General features: G+C 39.9%; 1 protein-coding gene across 13 annotated transcripts in view; it reads left to right on the top strand.

Annotated features, from left to right (window-relative positions):
* LOC124176955 (guanine nucleotide-releasing factor 2) overlaps positions 1–20,155 on the top strand; it is a 50,405-nt gene that overhangs the window by 6,374 nt on the left and 23,876 nt on the right. For 4 of the 13 annotated variants that reach the window (XM_046558877.1, XM_046558883.1, XM_046558881.1 and 1 more), the window contains exon 1: positions 1,460–7,081. The exons of 2 other annotated variants lie outside the window; for them this stretch is intronic. In XM_046558877.1, coding sequence (XP_046414833.1) covers positions 6,886–7,081 — 196 coding nt within the window. In that variant the 5' untranslated portion in view covers positions 1,460–6,885. Of the gene's footprint in view, positions 1–1,459; positions 7,082–15,437; positions 15,709–20,155 lie in introns of those variants that run through there. 7 more of the 13 variants (XM_046558885.1, XM_046558886.1, XM_046558878.1 and 4 more) reach the window with 4 other exon arrangements.

Raw genomic sequence — 20,155 nt, forward strand, 5'->3', positions numbered from 1 at the left:
TCAGCATTAGTCTACAAAGTAATCAGCGGCACAAGACACGAGGGTGAAGTTAGTTAGTAAGGTTATCGTTACGAGCGCGTTAGCTGAGAATTCACTGTTTTGCAAGTTCGGATTAATTTAGTGCGAGTTGAACTTTTTCACACTGCAAGGTACGGCTTACCGAATTTTAGACACCTAACCTCAAAGTGGGAAAATAACGAGTTTTCACAAAAATGCATCATCACATTAACTTCACGAATTTTAACATCGTATTACACACTGGCATTCGATCATCTTAATCCCTTGACTGAAGTCGTGCTACTTTTGTGTTACGACGCATATGTGGGATTTTGAAAAAAACATGTTTTCACTGTACCGATTTGACTCTTGTATGGTAAGCCGTAGTTTTTTTACTCGTTGAATCTGAATCTGAAGTCAGATTTCCATTATTCATAATGGGGGGTTCAGTGCGGTGGATGCAAATTCGAAAAATAGTTCGATTCCGACGAAAGTATGTTGCGGTATTTGGATTCACTGAATTTGAATCTGAAATCAGATTACTTAAGTTCGAAATGGCGGATCCAACATGGCGGTTACCAATTTGAAGTGTGATTTCATTGAGTTAATTAGAACGAATATACAACATACTATAAAATAGTATACGTATAGTGAGACTGTTGCCTCCTTGTTGCACACGATTTTTTATTTATGCTACGCGTTTTTTCAGGAAGCACGAAATTGAGGTTAAGCTTCCGTAATGTCAGATTTGTTTGTGACAACGCATGCGCATTCCCAGACTTACTCCAGCGGCATAGATACGGGTACTTCGTTTACGGAAAACACGCATGAAAAAAACGCGTATAACATGATCGCGTTGTATAAAATAGTATAAAAACTGAAGATACAAACTTTTGTCGACATCCAATTACTTTTCGAATTTGCATCCGCCATTGCAAATTTACAAAATCTGATTTCAGATTCAAATTCAGCGATCTCAAAAACTGCGATACTGTGATTGTAGGATAAATCAATCAAATTTTGTTTCTGACAACAAAGTGGCACGAAAATCTCATTTTCGCCACACTGCCAAGGGGTTAATGAATCGAGACCTGCTCTATCGGTCGTTTTGGTAATCGAAAAAAGCCCATCTTCCTTAATTAAAGAAATTATCCTCCAATGATGCTAAATGATCTGCGGCCGAGTTCTGTCTGCCCCAGTCCTTGACATTGTGATACAGCAGTGGAAGATTAGCGGTAAGAGCCTTTATCGAAGCTACTGCGTATTGACACCGGTGGAAAAAAATGGCAACTCGATGACAAGGAGTACAACCATCATCGCGGTCTCTCTCCCTGTCTTTGGTCAGCCAAAATAGACGAGGCAATCTCATCTAGAGACCCCTGACCAAAGTCAGATACGATGACCAGAGTGACGTCGATGCTCTGGACGGCGCTGCTCGTCGCGACGTACGCTGGCGATGTTGATGCTAGTCCACCTCTCGATGCCGACGGTGTTGGTCGCCGATCAGCTGATCACCTCACATCAGTTTCTCTCGGTCTCGATTTGCTTCTTCCAACGTCGACTGCACGTCCAATTTGCACCTTACAGTGGGTCGTTGACCACGTGCGTGTTTCTACCTTGCGTTGACGCGCAAGGCTAGCGGTGGATTTTTCTCCGTCTCAATACGCGGCTAATAATAGAGCTGGTTTTTATTGTGCCTCGTCGATCGAACGAAGCGTGACATTGAGTTGGGCCGAACGAGCTGGAACGCGAGTTTTGCATAATACTAGATCAGGCGCGGTGCGGATGCCAGTTGGCGCAGTTGGACCGTTCGTCAGCTCTGGCGAACAAGGGGATACAAATAAACCGGCAGTGTTCTGGCCGAAACAATCCCGAAATAACGTGCCCGGAAAATGTGAACGGAAGTGCGGGGAACTGGGTCAAGAGTTGAAAAACGTACGGATGGAAACCGCGGCCTGTTGACGACCATTCGACTGTCCTCAATTACCATCTTGGGTATTAAAATGCCGGCTAAGGATCACCGGGTCAGTGTCGCGTCCGATACGTCAAAGCTGCTGTGCGGTTCGATTATACGCTGACGATCAAAGCTTACCGCCCCTCGAACGTCGATATTATTCATCGAAGCGACGGGAATTACTCTAGTGCTTGTGGTGTATGTGAATCGTTATATACAACGTTGTCTTTCTGTCGTGTACAGATGAATAAAAAAAAAACAAACTACGTATTTACAAATAAGTCAACGCTGTATTCCGCCTTGGAGAAGCATAAATTCGACCGATTGTTTACTTTCTATATCCGCACATTTATTGTGCTCAAAATCGGTGATATTGATATTCTTTGCCGCAATTGCGTTGCGTGGATTAAGTTTGTTAGTATATTTAAAACCCAACCACCAGGGACCATTCGCTTGGACATCAAATGAATGATTTCAATGAATTAACATTGATTCAGAACGATTTCTATTGATTTCTACGTTATTCTGTGATTTTCATTGATTTCCAACGTAATACCTGATTTCCTAGCATTTTGGACGGTTTTTTAGTGATTTCTGGATTTGGTAGAATCGCAAGAAATCGCAATAAATTGGTGGAAACCAATGGAAATCACTTTAGAAGATATAGAGGTCAACAGAATGTTGATGAATAAAAACCGTTTGGTGTCCATCGCAAGACAGAATGATTTCCAACACTCGCTGTGCAATTTATTCCACGCTATCACGTGGTTTTTGAAAATCGGCAATAATTTGAGTTACCTCATTTGATTTCTCGTTGTTTCGAAGATCATTGCGAAGAAACGGAGATATCGATTTAAACAACTTCAGAAAATTCTGAATTACTCTTTAACTACTATATTTCAAGGCAAATTCGTTATCTTTACCATAATGAAATTTAGAGTAAGGGAAAAAAATTCCTAAAACAACAAAATACCGGAAAATGGAATGCTCTACTCAAAAAATCATAACTCACTGAATTTTCAATACTTTGAACTGAAAATTGACGGACTAACTCTCAAGACATGGATATTTAATAAAAAAATATGAATATACTGCACGATGAACAAAAGGTACTCATTTGAGGGATTGAACTTGAATTTCTTGAAGAAGAATCATCATGTAACTTGGATCAAATCAGATTATTTTGTACGTTTTTCATATGGAATTCACGGTGAAGATGTCGTGGAGTCGTTCTGACCCCTGTATGCAACTTAAGGGTTAAATTTAGTACTTCAACCATAACTTGAGTCGCCGAACAATCGTGGTTAAAAAACATCCAAAAAAATTGCCGAAAAAATTTATCTTGATAGCTGCGATATTCGGTCGGTTTTTCCTCCTTCTCGCGAGGTTGAGCAAGAGCTGGTACAAATCTTTACGAGTTCTAAAATCAAAGTACAAGGCTACTCGCGTATGATAGGAAGCTTCTTTCTATTCATACACATACTGAGCGTGGCCAACGGGACTGTGATACTTTTCTTGCGCGAGATTCGTCTTGATTTCAAGCTAGCATCTCACATTTACCAACCGCGGGTGAAAAAGAGAAGAAACAATCCGCTGCTTGTCTGCCTGCGGAACGACGGAGATGAAGAACTCTTAGACGGTGGGCACCGGAAACCGCGAACCCGGTTTCGAAATACTGCAGGACAGTAAAAAAGACACTCGACGTGACACCTTCAGCATTGTCCTGTGTTCTTTGTGTACCCCGTGTTACATGACGTTGGTGTTAAACGTGGGAGGAGGCTCGAATCTACAGAAATCATTTCTACAGGGCAAATGTTCCACAGAATCGTCTCTACGGAAATATTTTTCCTTCAAAATATTTTCCTACAGAAATGAATTCGAAATTAACGTCACAAATAAACTTGCATAACCTATTCTGATGGAGAATTTTTCTACAGAAATGTATTATATGCGAGATTCGCATAAGAAATAATCTTGCACGATTATTCTATTGAATTAAATTAAATCAAAATATACGAAATTTATGATTGAATGTATAATTTTGACGATTCGATGATTACTCTTAATATGAGTTGTGCCAAACACGATCTGTAGAAAAATATTGTGTAGAAAAATATTCTGTGACAGAATATTCTGTAGAACAATTCTGCTGTAGAATATTACATGCAGGATTATTTATGATGTGAATCCAGAATTTCCTTCTGCAGAAAAATACTCTGTAAAAAAATATTTCTACAGAGACAAGTCTGTAGAACTGATTTCTGTAGAATCGAACCGCATTCTGAACTTGTGTTCGTTCCTCTCAGAATCCCGCGGCAATTCGTTTTATTTCTCGCTCCAGTAACAACAGAGATCGCCGATTCCCCTTCCCTCTCCGAGTTTAGGGCAAAGTGATACCATCGGTCTCTGTATCGTCATTTTATTCGGTACATCTTTGGCCTCGTCGGGATTCGTTCGAGTGTTAAGGGTACTCGTAGGCCGGTTCCAGACCTTCCTCTCAAAAGGGCATCGCGTATTTTTAGAATAATACGATCGTAGAAAATCACACCGCCATATTGCATATACCCTGTGGAAAAATACTTGTTACTTGTTACGTAGTTATTAAAAACGTGTTGTGAAATTGTTATCGTAGCAATAACGCTTTAAATATTATTACAACTGAAAAAAGATGTGATTATACGAGCAATTATTATTCTGGTCATTGCAAAAATCAATCTGTTTCTTCAGTCGGCAACCTTTTTTTTCAGTCAAGTCAATCCTGAGCATCATTTTATTTCTCCACCAATACACGGTTACAAAAAATATAGCAAAAGTGTCCCCAATGGAAAAAAATAGTAACACGTATTAGATTTTCTGGCTTGAACTACGAAATTCATTTTCATTTTTGTACCCAGAACTGTAATGGTGAAACATAAAAATCTTAGAGGACCGTATGTTAACTATAACTATAAATTTCCCTCGGTGCAGAGATAATCAGAGTCTATAACAAATTGGTTGAAAAAAAAAATAAAAAAGAATAACTGGCAGAAATATTTTTCCACGTTGGGTCGACGTGTATAAAGAGTCGTTCGTTGGATTGACATTTAACCCAGTACAAACTATAAGCCGTATAATTTGTGTGTCAAGCGCTTAAAGAGTTGCATTCTTATCTGTTGACTAGCGGCATCGTTATTTAGTTTTGTTAAACATTTAAAATTATGTACACCCCACTCTTAACGTAATAGTTCCGCCTCTCTGTAAATAGCACCGGATTACCAAAGGGGAGAAAATAACAACGTGCTCACTTACACTTTATATATATATATATCTGCTTGGAGTAGCGTTGCGGATCGCTGATAGCAGAATCCGATCGTTGTTGCGACCTCGTATCAACCACGGCAATTATTTACGGACGACAGACTAAGAAGGTCAGCCCTACGTCTTTTTTCCGTCTGCATCATGTGCTCTGATTGACGGTAAATTTTTTTGAGGCACAAATGGTCAGGGCTAAAAATGCAGAATGATCAGAGATTAGAAGGGTTACAATACTGAACTGTTGGAGATGCGGAAATATACGTTTCCTATCATAGGATTCCGAAATTTACGGAATTGCAACATAGAAAAGTCAATATGTAGAAATCAAAGTGTAGAATCGTGGATATGAAACATGACGAAGGATTGGAAAATAGGAGAGACACGCAATGATATTTTCAAAAATGCCGAAACGTATTTTTGTCGAATTTTCATGTGTAGAATGTCGAAATGTAGAAAAGTCTCAGTATAGAAAACTAAGTCTTATTATTCACTTTTGATAATTCTATACTTTGGTTTTTTATGCTTCGACTTTCTAAATTTTGACTTTTCTTTTGCCGATTTTCTGCATTTTGAACTTCCGTCGATCAGATTTTTACGTTTTCGAAAATTCTATGTTCCGACTCTCTCACTTTCTAATTCTCCGACACTTTTAGTCCCCACAGAAAAAAAAAATACGTTGAAACGGTCTTTAATTAAACAACATCTTGTATGGTTTGATTGTTTGTTCTTTACATCGAGATATTGCCGGCGTGTTTTGTATTGCTACGGGTGTAAAAATTCCCTCGGAACCGTTAACCGATCGCGGGGATTTATTCGTCGGGCTAAAAGTGAAACTTGCACAGTGTTTTTTGGTCCACATCGTCTTGCGCCCAAAAATAAATCCGCCGCCACAGCAGCCTTGCGTCTCTTGGTTATTCCTTCTGTCGTAATATCTAGATGTATATGCTTGCTTATTATATTATACCGCGATATTACTATCCGTCCATGATGTCATCGGGGCTTACAAATAATTCACCTTACGTTACTGCTGCGAAGCTTTGCATTTCGCTTATAGTCGTTATATATATATATAGGACCGACTGGTAAACGATCGGACGAAAATTTATCGCTCCTCGCGATTCAGTCGTCGAGTATACTTACAACTCGCTGATCACGTTCTTCCGGAGTTGTTAAAAACGCGTCGTTACACGTTGTTAATGTTTACTCTTGTGTGCAGAATGAAAGTAACAAGATGAAACAGCGACCGGCTCAGCTGGGCACAATAAATCGTGGCGTCGCGACGCCGTCGGTCAAAATTTGGCCAATTCAAGTTTCTAATGAAATTATCATCAACGCTACGTGGAAGGCTGATCCGTCCCATAACGCTCTGTGGCATTGCCGTATAATAATCTATAAATAAAACTTTCCGGCGAGGATTTTACGGTGGCAAGTAGTTTGGATCTGTCGTCAGCTAAGCGCTGTAAACTTTGTCCTGTAGTGATTATTATTCGCCTTGGAAAAACAATTATAAATTAATCAGTATCTTTGTGGCAAACGGGATGATTCGAGTCATTTCGCCGACCAAACTGTGAGACTTTAGTTGGTGGAAGTGAAAGTTTCGACGAATATATAATAGAAAGAACAAGAAAAAAAAAAAAAAAATGCCACAGTACGACGATTCCTTCCTAGACTCCCCCTTCTTCAGGAGGCGAGCCAAAAGCTACAGTGTTCAAAAACGGGGCATTACGAGTCCTAAGGTTTCGCATTTGTCGGCTACGCCGACTTTGCTCGCTGTTACCAACGCTGGAATTCTTCTTGTGCCATCTGTATCGGCCATCGACTTAACTTCTATAAAAGGTAAAAAAAACAAAAAAAAAATTCCCCGTTTACATGTGTCAATCGTTTCGCTCATGGTCTGAATAAACCCCAGGAACGTATTTCCTTTACTCTCTTTCTCTCTCTACCGTTGTTACCATTATCAGCAATATTATGTACTCTCGAAACCAATTGTAAAATAGACGTTGCGTGACTAAAATGCGAATTTGTTACACTTGCACGGAAAACTTTTCCTAATTGTATTTAAAGAGCAACGATCCACTTACCTTCGAATGTATAATCATGATGATTCCATAATCTTCTGTAATCTTTTCAACAGTGAAAGGTAAAATTTTCTCCATGGATGTAATCAATACTAGAAAATTTTTAAATACTTACTTACAAAAAATCCATACCAATTTATGCATGAGATGGTTTCGCCCTCTTTGTGTTGGAATCCCTTGTTAGACCAACGAAGCGAATAAGTGTCGATTGAAGGACATGTTTTTTTACCATTAGGCCGTGAAAAGTTGTTTGTTTGTTTTTTTTTTTTTTTTATCGTTTTCTTCCGAATCGCCGACAAAACGTGTCCTATATATCGTGTCAGTGAGTTTTCCGCACGGATTGTATTCAACAACCGCAACTATACAGATCACGGCAAGGCTATAGGAATGTCCGAAATTACCGGACACTATTGAAATTGAGTTTTCGGTCTAAGCTATAATAGCCTGTTGATCTCCTTGTACATCCGAAAAAAAAATGTTGTCGTAATGACTAAAATTTGATCCTGGAAACGAAATTTCAGGGATAATATACAGGACCAAACATTGTTGTCACACAACCACAAAGTGTAGTTGATTTTATAACGCGCGGAAAACAAAATGGTTTAGTAATGTCTAAGAAAAGGTTTGGCATCACAATCCCATAGATTCCGTTGCCATTGCGAAATCAAATATACACAGTGAAATCATTTTGTAAAGATTGAAAAATGATTGTTTCATTGTTGTAGCTGAAAATATTATCGTCTGATTGTAATTTATGCTACGTGAATTAAGTGCCACTTTAAACAACGGTAGAAAAATATGCCGTTGTGAATTGACTGGCTGATTCAATGGTATTAGAACGCGAATGATTTAATTCTACTGATTATACTAGACAGATGCCTGGAGCTCCTCCTAATAACTGCTCGTCTTACTTATCTCGCGAGAAAGGGTTTTTAACGCGTTACGGAAAGTATTTTGCCACTTCAAAAAAAAAATCTTGTAGATTTACGATGTAAAATGTTATTTGAGATCGGAAATCAATCAATAACTCTCACGATTTTTCTAAATTTTATTGAATAGATTTAGCAAATTGTAATAAGAGATTTAGTAGAATCTACCAGAGGGTTTTCAACATTTTGATAATGCCATGAAAAATGATTATTTCATTAAATTGACTAAATTAAAATCGAGATTTGGTATTTATAAGTATTATTCAATTAAATATTTTTTTCGACTTTTAAACAATGATTTCATTAATTTTGGTATTAACAACAAAATTTTACGTTCCCACGAGAAAATTTTCTACAAAAATGGGTCTAGAAATTAATTTTATTAAAAAAGCATATATTTTTCTCTGATCCGCGTAAATGTGAATTTCATGTCACGAATTTGCGGCTTCCTTTTTCAAATTGAAAGATGACCATCGTCATCGCGTAAATTTTCATCATCAAAGACGCGAGACGATTCTTTGGCACACTCCGTTGTCAGTCGGGAGTATTCTTTGTTGACGTTGTTGCAGTACCGTGTCCTCCACGTAAATGATCATCAATTAGGTGTACATATGTACCGAGGTATGTAATGGCTTCCGAGGCATCGAGGCACCAACGTTTATTCATAATCCAATTGGACCGGGACATCTGGGACAAGTTTAACGCTGCAGAATTAATTCCGGTACCTAGCAAGATGCAAACGGCGAATGCAGCCATGCGCATTGAGGTTTCATAGGTGGGGCAAAGCTGTCCGTGACAAGAACCGATGCAGGAAAGAAAATTGGACAAAGACAGGAAGAAGATTGGAAAATAAGGAAGGAAATGATGCCGTAAAAGAACCCTCTCTCGTCTCTCTCGCGTCGTCGTCAGCTTTTCGTCGACGACAAGGAGCTTTTCTCGCCGTCGACACGCCTCTTTAGCACGTTCTCGTCGACGCCGCTAATTAGCGCCAACGAGTAATTATCATTGCAGGGGGATGGCTTTTTTCGTACTTGGGTAGGTTTGCCTCGCGTGTTACACCGTCCCGGTGCAGACGTTCAACGAGACTGCAGGGAAGTGATTCGAGCCCCAGATCGCGTTCACGTGGAAACCCCTCGACCTTCCCCTATGTATGCACGAACGACTAAGTTCGTTAAAACGTTAATGACGCTCTTCGGATCGCCGTTGACGAATGTGCAACACGGCGTGTTGAGGGAAAGACGATGCGAATTCCCTGTCGACCTGCAGTACGCGAAGTTCGCCTTGTTCAGACTTCAACCCGCGAATAATCGAGTGATAATTGAGTGCTGGGTTGATTGTCGTTTCACAACACTTGTCCTCAAAGTTCCAGCCAGTCCTCTGCAATGTCAAAACCTTTCAGCCGATGTTTCTTCAGATCTTCGACAATCATTTACAAACAATTTCGACCATCCGTGATCCTACCAGACACGGAGTTATTGGATAGATTTTTTTCTCACAACACAGCGATAAGTATCATTTTCAACATTTGTCAAAGCTGAAAATGTCAAACATGCCAATTCTGCTTGATATGGAAACGTAGATCTTTTGCCTTGAAACAGCGTTAATTGTCGGTTTTAACGTTTTTCTTCAAAGTTGCAGCCAGTCTTCTGCAACGTAAAAACCTTTCGGAACTTCTTTCTCTGTACATCTTCCACAAACGTTTGGGGTATTCCATAAAATTTAGACTCGTCTCTGGTCGTCATCCCTGTCGGAAAAAACTGCAAAAAACTTTTTTCTGAAAAGTATGATTCACAACTCGTTAGGTTTTGTAAGAAACATTTTTCCGCGCACCGTCTCGATAACGAACTTGAATCGCTTTACAGAACAAGCATCTTCCGATAATGAGGATTACGAAAAAATCTTCACTCCCAAAACCAAGTTTCGAAATAATCTGAAAGGAATCATAAATATTCTCTAAATTAGAGGCTTTGCCAGAAAATATTATTTCAAAAATGGTGAGGCTCGGAGACTAGCCAATATATTTTGTAACGCTTCATTTAAAAAACCGTTTCAACCATCTACCACGCTAGCAAATATGGAGGAGTGGATGTTTTTTTTCACAAATAGCATCAATGATCATTTTTGACATTTATTGTCAGTTACAGTGATTCCCGAACGCGGTAACGACACTTTTTCAACAGTGTTTCTGTAGTGAGTCATCCGATCAATACTCATTCTCTTGTCCTATACAACCTGTTCGGGCAGGACTTTGTCTCTTTTCTGTACTTATTATTTATAATACCATATACCTATGTTTTTGAAATTGAAGAGTACGATACTCGTTGCTCTGATTTATCGTCGAGAACGGCTGCAACTGCGTGACTTGCTCTCTTATTGTCACTACTGCTTCGGCATTTTATTGCAAAAAGGGAGGGAGATGATAGACAACCGCGTGATTCACTGAGTCACGAAAAGCAGCCTGACATCATCGCAATAGGGTTTCTGTCATGGGGTGAATTAATGCGTCTGGATCATGGGATCGGCGTATCTTTGCCTCATGCCGACGCCAAATTTATATCATTTCACCCATTATATTCATGTTGGCTCGATGATTTTGTTTTTTTTTCTTACCAATAACTACGATCAATCCCGTCCTTTCAAATTCACGCCAATAATATGATTTTTATTCACGTGTATATCGTACAATTTTTAACCGTATATTTATTCGGAAGTCGATAAAAAACAGTTGGATGTGCCAGAAAAATTGAGTCAAAAATCGCTCCATAGTGAAATCGATTTAGGAATGTTCTGCGTGAAAAAAAGAAGTTTCGAGAATCGTTAGGGAATTTTCAGAAAGTTCAAACAATGTTTTGTTGTTGACCGAAAAATTTAAAAGTGCTAAAAAAAAAGACCCGGTCAAGACCCGGTCTTGAAATGTTTCGAATAAAAAATACAGTTTCCGACAATTTTAAAAAAGGTCCTCTTCAAAATTACAGTAAATATTTGTAAATAATTGACTGGTTGAACAAAACTACTGTTTCAGAGTTTGAAGAATTGCACGAAAAATTTTGAACAAAATCAAAAATGGTGAGGGTCGGACGTTGGTTGGGTTCGCATCGAATTCCCTATATCCTATAGCTGAGCACGGTTGTTTGTATTTTTGTTGCAGGTAAGCGGATCAATTTCAATTTCACGATTACTTACGGCCGAGGTTGATGAAAAGACCGCTCCCGATGGTAATTGCTGCCATTTCCTTTATCACGTTGTATTGTGCTCTGAGCGTATTTCGCATTGTACAGTTTCTGTTTGAAAATAGGTGGGGAAATAAAAATGCACATGGGACGAGAATATGGATTTTTCTTATTGAATCCGTAGTCAGTATTCGAAGAGATACGGTAACACAGTTTCGAATCAGTTTACACGAGTTGAATACATTTACAATTAGTATGAATCAAATTCGCGTCAAAATAGTCTACAGATTCAGAAGAAACTTTTTGAAAAAATCGTTGGCGTTAGTTAGCCAATGGAATTTGGAACGTAGAAGCAACAAGCCAGAAAAACTGTTTTTTCGTATGAGGCTGAAGCTAATAACGTTAACGTAAAGTAAACATCGGGGAACACAAATCATTACTGCACAATTTTAGAATGACTTTCAAGAAGTTGGCTTTGCAAAATATGCGTACATTTTATTTATCACGGTATACTAAATTTTAGTTCAGGACTAAATTCTAATTCTGGAAAACAGAAAGTATGTAATTAAAAAGAATAAAATTAAATATATAAACTGGGAAAATCGTAATCGGTTATTTCGAAAAAGTATATTTTTTTCCTTAAAATATTGAATGTCGATTTATTTCCGGTAGAATCAGAAGTTCAAATTAAACGGGACATGATATTTTTTCATGCTCCTCATTTGATTGTAAAATCCCGTCACTTTCAAATTTTTTCATCTAACCATTTCCGAGATTATCCCTGGAGTTTGTCGGACAGACCGACATTTTTTTAAAAAACCTATTTTTCGAGTTCTAGAGGTCCGAAAGCGCAAGGATTCGTTGTAATTGGAAAAAGTAATTTTCGATCGAAACCAATACTTTTCTTATATCATTAAAGGTAATGAAAAGTAAAAAAGTGATCATTCGGAGCGTCCAAGTGGCAAGCAAGCGAGCTATAGATACGTAATACGTGAAACAATTGGCAAAACTTTTTCGATTAAAACTTTCGTGTCGGGTATATTTCCTCTTTCTGGCAAAGAATTCACCCCGTATAAATGAATTGCTGGATCAATTACGAGCGGTGCACGGACTGCCGGTCAAATATACCGTTATGGCTGCCATAAATGTGGTAAGATATAGGCATGTATACGCTATACCATAAAATTCCGGGGATTCTCAGGCCTTTCTGAATCGAAGGAGCCAGATCTCATTGAATATTTTACCTCAAGTTGAGGAAATCTCTGATACCCGTGCAGCCGTATGTAAAGAAATTCATGCCAACTTCACGTAGGTATATCTATATTGCATCTATGGAAGCACTGCACGAAGTTCTTAGGATATATTCAATATTCTTAACAACGTTCAAACGACGTCTGGGCTCCGAGCAGAACAGATTCCTCGAATGGTTTAGTCCTATACATTTTTTCTTCCTCGATTGAAACATCCGTAATTCACTAATTCAACCTTTTTCTGCGACGAGGTTAAAGTTAGTGAAGTTAACGTCGTGAAACGTTCGTGAGAAAATCATTATTTTACAGTTTTGTAACGACTTTCAAGGAGTTGTTTTCATACTTCGCTTCACTACGGTCGATGGAATCTTAGAGAATCCTAAAGTTTCGAAATAACAACTTCACCTTGTCATGTGTCTTTACAATATATGTTACTAACTTCAACCTCATTTTCTACGTACGTCTCGGCTTGCAGATGTGAAACATCCGATCAAAACGGATAAAATTCGTCAATCTAGTGGACAATCTCTGCCCTGGATTGACCCGGTTGGAAATGGATTCTCTTATAACGCAGACTCTCCGTTTTTTTCTGCGTAGCATTTGTGGTCTAAACTGGTAATTATATTGTACAACCGGACTTCGTAAAAAAAAAATTAAAAAAAGGATGATAAATTTTTTGGTTCACCGGGTGAAGTGACTCACATGTATATATATCTTATACAGTTTGCCTGATTGTAATTGAAAACGCGCGCACAACGCGTGTAAGTATATACGTATATTTATGTGCACACGTGCTCGAAACCATGGATGAGAGTTTACGCAGTTGATACCCAACACCCAACACCCATCGTCTGGCGCCGTTCCGTCAGTTACTCCCGAACCTGAACTCTGCCACAGCCACTGACATTCCCACAACTAACTCAAGGCTTTTCTTTAACAGCGGCAAAAAGTCCCGTCAGGAAAAAAGCACGCTTATAGAATCTACCATGGTTTCTGGATATCGGTGGTTCACTGTCAAGAAACCCGTCCCAAAGTTTCGTCCGTGGAGGCTGAACGAGGAAACCGAACTCAAATGGCATAATTTACTAAACTTGTCACATTAATCGTACACATTAGGTTTATTTTTTCTACCAGTTCTATTTGCACCGAAGTGTCATTGGTTGCAGGGATGCCCAAGATCGACCAATCATTGATTTTGCAATGTGATTGGTGGAAAGTTTTCCATTCAAACTGTCGCCTTGTACTCCCTCCACTGTCTTCGGTGCACATGGAACACTAGTGACATCTTGTTGTAGGCAGATATTTTTCCATGTGGAGTTCGGTTTTCTTATGTAATCTTCACGGCTTTGTCCCTTCAGTTGCGTTGTCAAGAATTGTACGAGCTACTAGATTCCTTGAACTCATGCTTCAGCTCAGAGAGGGTTGATTGGAAAGCCGATCATAGTGCATCCGATCTCGAAATCAGATCAAGTCACGCTCAATCGTCACTGTCAGGTATTAACATATGTGACGCAGGTGTTACTTTTTGCATTCTACTAATGGTTCGGCCATAAACTACATTACCAGTTTTACCCACCTCCGAAAATGGTAACGTACTTCATGGATGGCCTCTAAGCTTTGTTGAGAGGTGAATCCTTGGTTAAATGTATTCGCGGAGTGTAGGAAGAAACACCGCGAACTAGATTTTATCGAGAGTCCGGGAAATTCAGCTGGACCGAGTTCTATGCTCATCATCGTCTGTCCCCTTTGACCTGGTGATATTCCGAGAGTTCAAAACGAACCTCCAGGCTCGACTCCTCGACGCCCACACGTCGGTATGGTGAAGGAATGTTGTGCACAGTTCAACACACACGTGTTTCCAGCACAATGTCGGCTCAGTTTTGTTGCCGCAAAGGACAGTCGGGCCCATAAATATCCTTGCACATTAGCACGTCGGATTATCTTGATCCTGGAGTCCTGCAGATAGCTGGTACTGGTAATGGTGGTCACATTGATCATCGCCTGCACAATTCTTTCCAGCCACTACGGTTCTATTTTTAGCCACTCGATATGACAAGACTCGAGAGATTTTGTATTTTGTATTTGGTTTATCTGGCTCAGTATAGGAGGCTCGGTTTATCCACGCCGCAAAGACGTGTGCGGCGCATCGTCAGACGGGGGGAAAGAGACGCCAGAAGAGTGCAGAGAGAGAAAGAGAGAGAGAGAGAGAGAGTGAGAGTGAGAAGGAAAGTGAGAATAATTGATGAATCAGCCGTGGAATGGCGTCACGCCTCAGAAACATGTAGCGAAAGACTGCTTATAGACAGAGGCATCCTCGTTCAATTTGATTTCTGTACTTTTATGCACAAATGTGTTATTTGCAAGTAGGTACAATATAACTTACAGTTTTCAAAAATAGAGAGAAGAGAATGAGAATCATGATAGGACAATGACAGAAAACGTAGGAATAATAAAACGAAGATAAGAACAGAAGAATACGCATTCGACTTAGTAAAAATAAAAAGGCGACCGAATAAAAAACAGTCCCTCAATCAGGGATTGCCTCAGTATCTGGTGTACAACGAGATGAGGCGTAATGCGAATCGGCACAACTGCTCATTAGACTCGTGCCAATACCTCATGTAAAACGGTTATAAATAAAATTGAATGTGTATGTGCTTATACGGGCAGACATAAGCAGCAGAATATCCTCACCAGGAGAGAGCGAAGCGAAGGAGAGAGGATGAGGATTGGACGGGCTGGGCTAGTTAACAGTCGGTGCGCACACGCCACACCGTCCGGACGCGAAGCATTCAGTCAGGCAGTTGGTTGGGCAAGGAGTCGGAGCTCCTATTCGAGTTTCCTCCTTCTCGGCGACATCGCGTTCTTTCTTCTTCATTGTCGAGAAAATTTCCCATTAAACTCCGGTCGACTTTCGACCTACGCCGAGGTGGTTCTCCTAAGTGTCGTTCAACGATCGAGCGGTCGCCGATAGATCGGAGAGTGCTTATCTTATCTGCGTCGTGACGTTCAGTTCCAAGGAAGAAAAGTGAAATTGTAAGTGATGCAGGTTTACGATTATATCCATTCGACTTTAGTCCGATTATCACATCGCTAAGTGCGCATCGTCTGCGGTTTGGGCTGTGATCAGTTTTTGGTTACTTGGTTCTAATGCTACGACAACACTGTGGACCTGAAACTTGACGGTTGACTTGAGATCCCAACTCGAGAACTGCACTCTTGCACTTTTTGTCCAACGACGCCAGCGAGACAGAAAATAACAACTCTTTTTCACATGTGTAGTGTAGTTGTCCATTTGCTCGTTGGCAGTTTTTCATGCGTAGATTTCATCTTTCTTGAGCGTTTGCATGTCGTACCGTCGTTGAGAAATTTCCATTCTTAGATATATCAATCACAAACGATGAAAACGTATCTACAATTATGTGTGTACTTGAGCAAGTGATTTATGTCCCAAACATTTGTGATATGTGGACTACGTGTTTGGTAATTATACAAGCTTATCTACCGATGATTAGTTTTGATAATCCAACGAACGTTTTTCAATAATGGCAATCGCGACAACTCAATCACATGTACGGTAATCTCCATTAATGGATTTCCAGTGGCTCACTGTTTTTTGAAATCAAAACTGATTGCGAAACAAAATTTCGTTCTATGGAAATTTTATGTTTGTATAATCAACGTATCGTTTGTTTCTCCTGTCACTTGGGTATAAAATTCGCTTGGAAAGGAAACTTGTTCCACTTTTGGTCCCAAAAAAATAGTGAGCCACTGGTACCCCAATAATGAACGTTACTGTACGTTGTACAATTTGTGGTACAAGTCATCTCGTGGAATACTTTCAACGTGATTTTATAAAGTGATATTATATGCCATCTGAAATGATGTCGTGGTGAGATCACAAACCGGTCAGTCTGTAAACCGCGATTGTCAGACCGCTAATTTCTTAATAAGAAGTGTGAAGGTCGCGCCGTTTAAGTCATCGGGATATTATATTTTCCTATGAATATTTCTCTAGTAACGAACAGCTCACTACTCACAATTCACATGCCTCGCGTGAATAATTATTAACAATTTTAAAACGAGACTAAACTCAGATAAGTTTCCTCTTCCGTGAGAAGGTATTCAATATGCCGGGAAGTAGCTTATTTCTGTTGTTGCCCAGAATGAGCATTCACGTCGTGTTTACCATTTTCATATACTGTGATAGAACTAATTTGTAATTGCGTTCGTTCACTCTGGCCTATACGTTAATCACGCTGATGTCGATGACACACGTGTGTGACGTCAAGTTCCTTGCGAAGAGAGCTTTATTATCCGTAGCGTATGGTTCAATTTTATTAATTAAGTACTCGTGAGATAGACACGTGTTCGAACCTTTCGGAATCCCAACAGGTTTGCACACTGCGCTCATGTCAGTCCAACTGTGACTTCCAAGAGAAAGCGGTGTTTGAAATTCTTCGTATCATCTGGCTGGTTATGATTCCAATGTTTGATGCGATATCTTCGAAAACGGAATTCCGCGGCAAAGGATTCTTTGCCCGCGCAGTTATGTAGCTAATGGAAAGTTACACCGGACTGTTTGTCTAAGACGGTTCAAACGTTATACAAGTTGTCCATTGCGTCTAGACTCGCAGCTATCGCCCACCGATACCTGACCTTCCGCACTTCTACCTGACCGCTTCTATTTGAAACGAAAATCGACAACCTTACCTCTGCTGCTTTCACCGTCGAGAACTCCATTCATTTTTCTGAATAGTTCTCGACTGGGTTATTGGGGTGCGAAGAAGCCAGTCAAGGTGGGAATGTATCCTGCAGGAACTCTACTGCCGACACCCTACTATGTATTTGTCTCAAAGAGAGAGAGAGAGAGGAAGGTCGTGACGAATCCAAACATGGGACACCCAAGCAATTAGAGCAACTTGCTGGGGTAATTCAGGAAAACACTCTGAGAGAAAGAGACGTAGTCGGTGCTTAGGCGGACGAAAAAAGGGTTCTTAAGCCCTCACAAACCAACCGCAGTCGAGCAATTAGATCTGACCAAAAGCCTAGAAAATTTTTACGACGTCCTTGTTTTGAGATATCGCCACAAATTACAAGCGCTGAAACGTAGATGAGTGATTATAATTGAAGTTGTGATATCTCCGTTACATTCGCACGCTAACTAAATGTATTCAGATTCGTAGGGGTGTAAGGGTTTCAGAAATATTTGCCTCCACCATTTTTTTAACTCTCGTCCATGATTTATGAGCTTTTTCCAACGGCAAAACAGTTCGGAGTCAATGAATAACAAACAAACTTTGCATTTTTTACCGCGTATGATTGGTAAAGAAATGTTTCTTACCGTAAGAAATTGAAACGTTTTTGACTTAATCCTTCGGTAAAGTTTTTTAGCGTCGGGAATGTACTCAAATAGCTAAAAATTGTTTGTACATTTGCGACCAACCCACCACGATTACAACTTTGGCAACTGTTTGTCTACATGAAATTAATAAAGTTCTAGATATTCTAACTCAATGTAAAAGTATAAGTATCGTTTTCCGTATTCACGGTTCTTCTCGTTATTTTTTTTTTTTTTTTACTTCTCTGTCTTCGGTTCAACGCTGTTCACGCTCGGGTCAAAATTCTCTCAAGATTGCTTTAACGCGTGCAATCCATTTATTTCTCCCGCTTTGATCGTAATAAGTTTAAACAATCTTCTAACACCGTTCGAGCCCGAAAATTACACAAAATATCTCTGTGTGTAATCGCGTATTTCCAAGCTTTATGGAAATTGTGTGGAATAATTTTTATTCCGACGCGGTTTCTCGAGTTAAGCTCCAATTTAGAAGTTCAACTTAATGCTTTCGTAATCGAAATTTTCCGCAAGTAAATTTCTTGGCTGAGGCTGTATACAACGCTATTAAAATAATTAAATTACAAATCACATATAAATATATCTCTCTGTATATTGCTTGAAGATTTAAATTACATGCTGAACGCATCACCAAGCGTGAATTTATCCCTCAAATCCGAATTTATCCGGGGTACAATTTTCGTTCCTAATTTGCGCGAGTTTGCAGCACGAAAAAAGTGACTCCAAATTCAAGATTGATCGAAACTCATAACTTAACACCAGGCTTTCGAAAGCTGGTGGGGTAATTAACGGCTGAAAGGCATTTGAGCTCCGTTAGCTCAGCAGTTGCCTCGATCAAAACTTTAGCAGAGTTTACCATATACTCGAGAGTGTACGTACATGCCACAGTCGACTTGATTAGAAGTTGCCGATCAGCACCGGTTATCCTCTTCGGTGCCTCCAACATAACGTCACTTGCATACGGATTCCGCTGACCCGAGATCAGAATTCCTTGGCAACAAATCGACGTTGACGATTGGATTCGTATCGTCCAGATGTATTTAGCATTTGAGCAGTTTTATACCTGGTTCAATCCAAGAACATTGTAATAATAATTCTCTACTGATCTAATATGCAATCAGTCACTTAGTGGCCAGGTGCTTCATCTCAAAACATTTCAAATGCGTTCGTCACATGTTTTGTATACCTATTCCATACACTCTGTATCAGATGATTGGAAGGCTGATTGGTACTTAGAGACAGGTCGACGGGCATTCAAACTGGCAGATATAATTATTGCTATTCATTTGCGTGCTGAAAATTATTTTGTTGAACTGGAAGAAAGGGTCACTTTATATCCTCTTGTGGCGATGATTCTTCTCGATCTGTTGTTCTTCAATCGGTGCCTTCCGCGTTTCCTAATTGTATATTATTCTCTCGCGTGCTTCAACTTTAGTCGGAACTCGGAACTCTCTCTCTGTCTCTATCTCTTTAGTACCCATCACGACATTAAACTCATCTCAACTCCTTTCTTCGTTCTCCAAGAGTCCCCCTCGCTCTTAACTAAACAAGACTTGCACGCCGTATGTCACGTTTCTTTCGCAGACAACGAGGCTCTCGGCAAAAGTGGGCAACTTCTCTCTGGTAAAGTGGTTTCGTGTCACGAAGAACCACTTCTTTTACATTTTTCAGCCAACGTGTCCAGCCAAACAAGAGTTCAGGATCCTCTTATCAACTTTTCACCATGGTTACGTGTTTTTACTCTCTTTTGAAACGGATTCCTTTATGGATCCTGGAATCGTTTGCCGGAAGGGAAACATCACATCGCTTTAACATTTACCCGCGAATTCGATTTAACCCATATCATTGCGTAATCACCATACTGTATATCCAGCAGGTACCTATTATACATCATGTGTATACCTACTTATTGTTGAATCCAGCTAACTGGGAAACGGCGCACTTGCTGTTCTTGAATTCCGCTGGATATTGCCTCCCTAATTGCTTCATTATTGGTAGGACGCGCGTCCAGGGCGTTGATTGAACCTCCGGCGATAGGGACGACGAGTTCCATGAGCTCGTGTCCGGTGCACCGAGGTCGCAATAAGCTGCTAGTAGGTTAGGTATCTGTCCGACACATTAACGCTG

This window comes from Neodiprion fabricii, chromosome 2, assembly GCF_021155785.1.
Source record: "Neodiprion fabricii isolate iyNeoFabr1 chromosome 2, iyNeoFabr1.1, whole genome shotgun sequence".
NCBI lineage: Eukaryota > Metazoa > Arthropoda > Insecta > Hymenoptera > Diprionidae > Neodiprion > Neodiprion fabricii.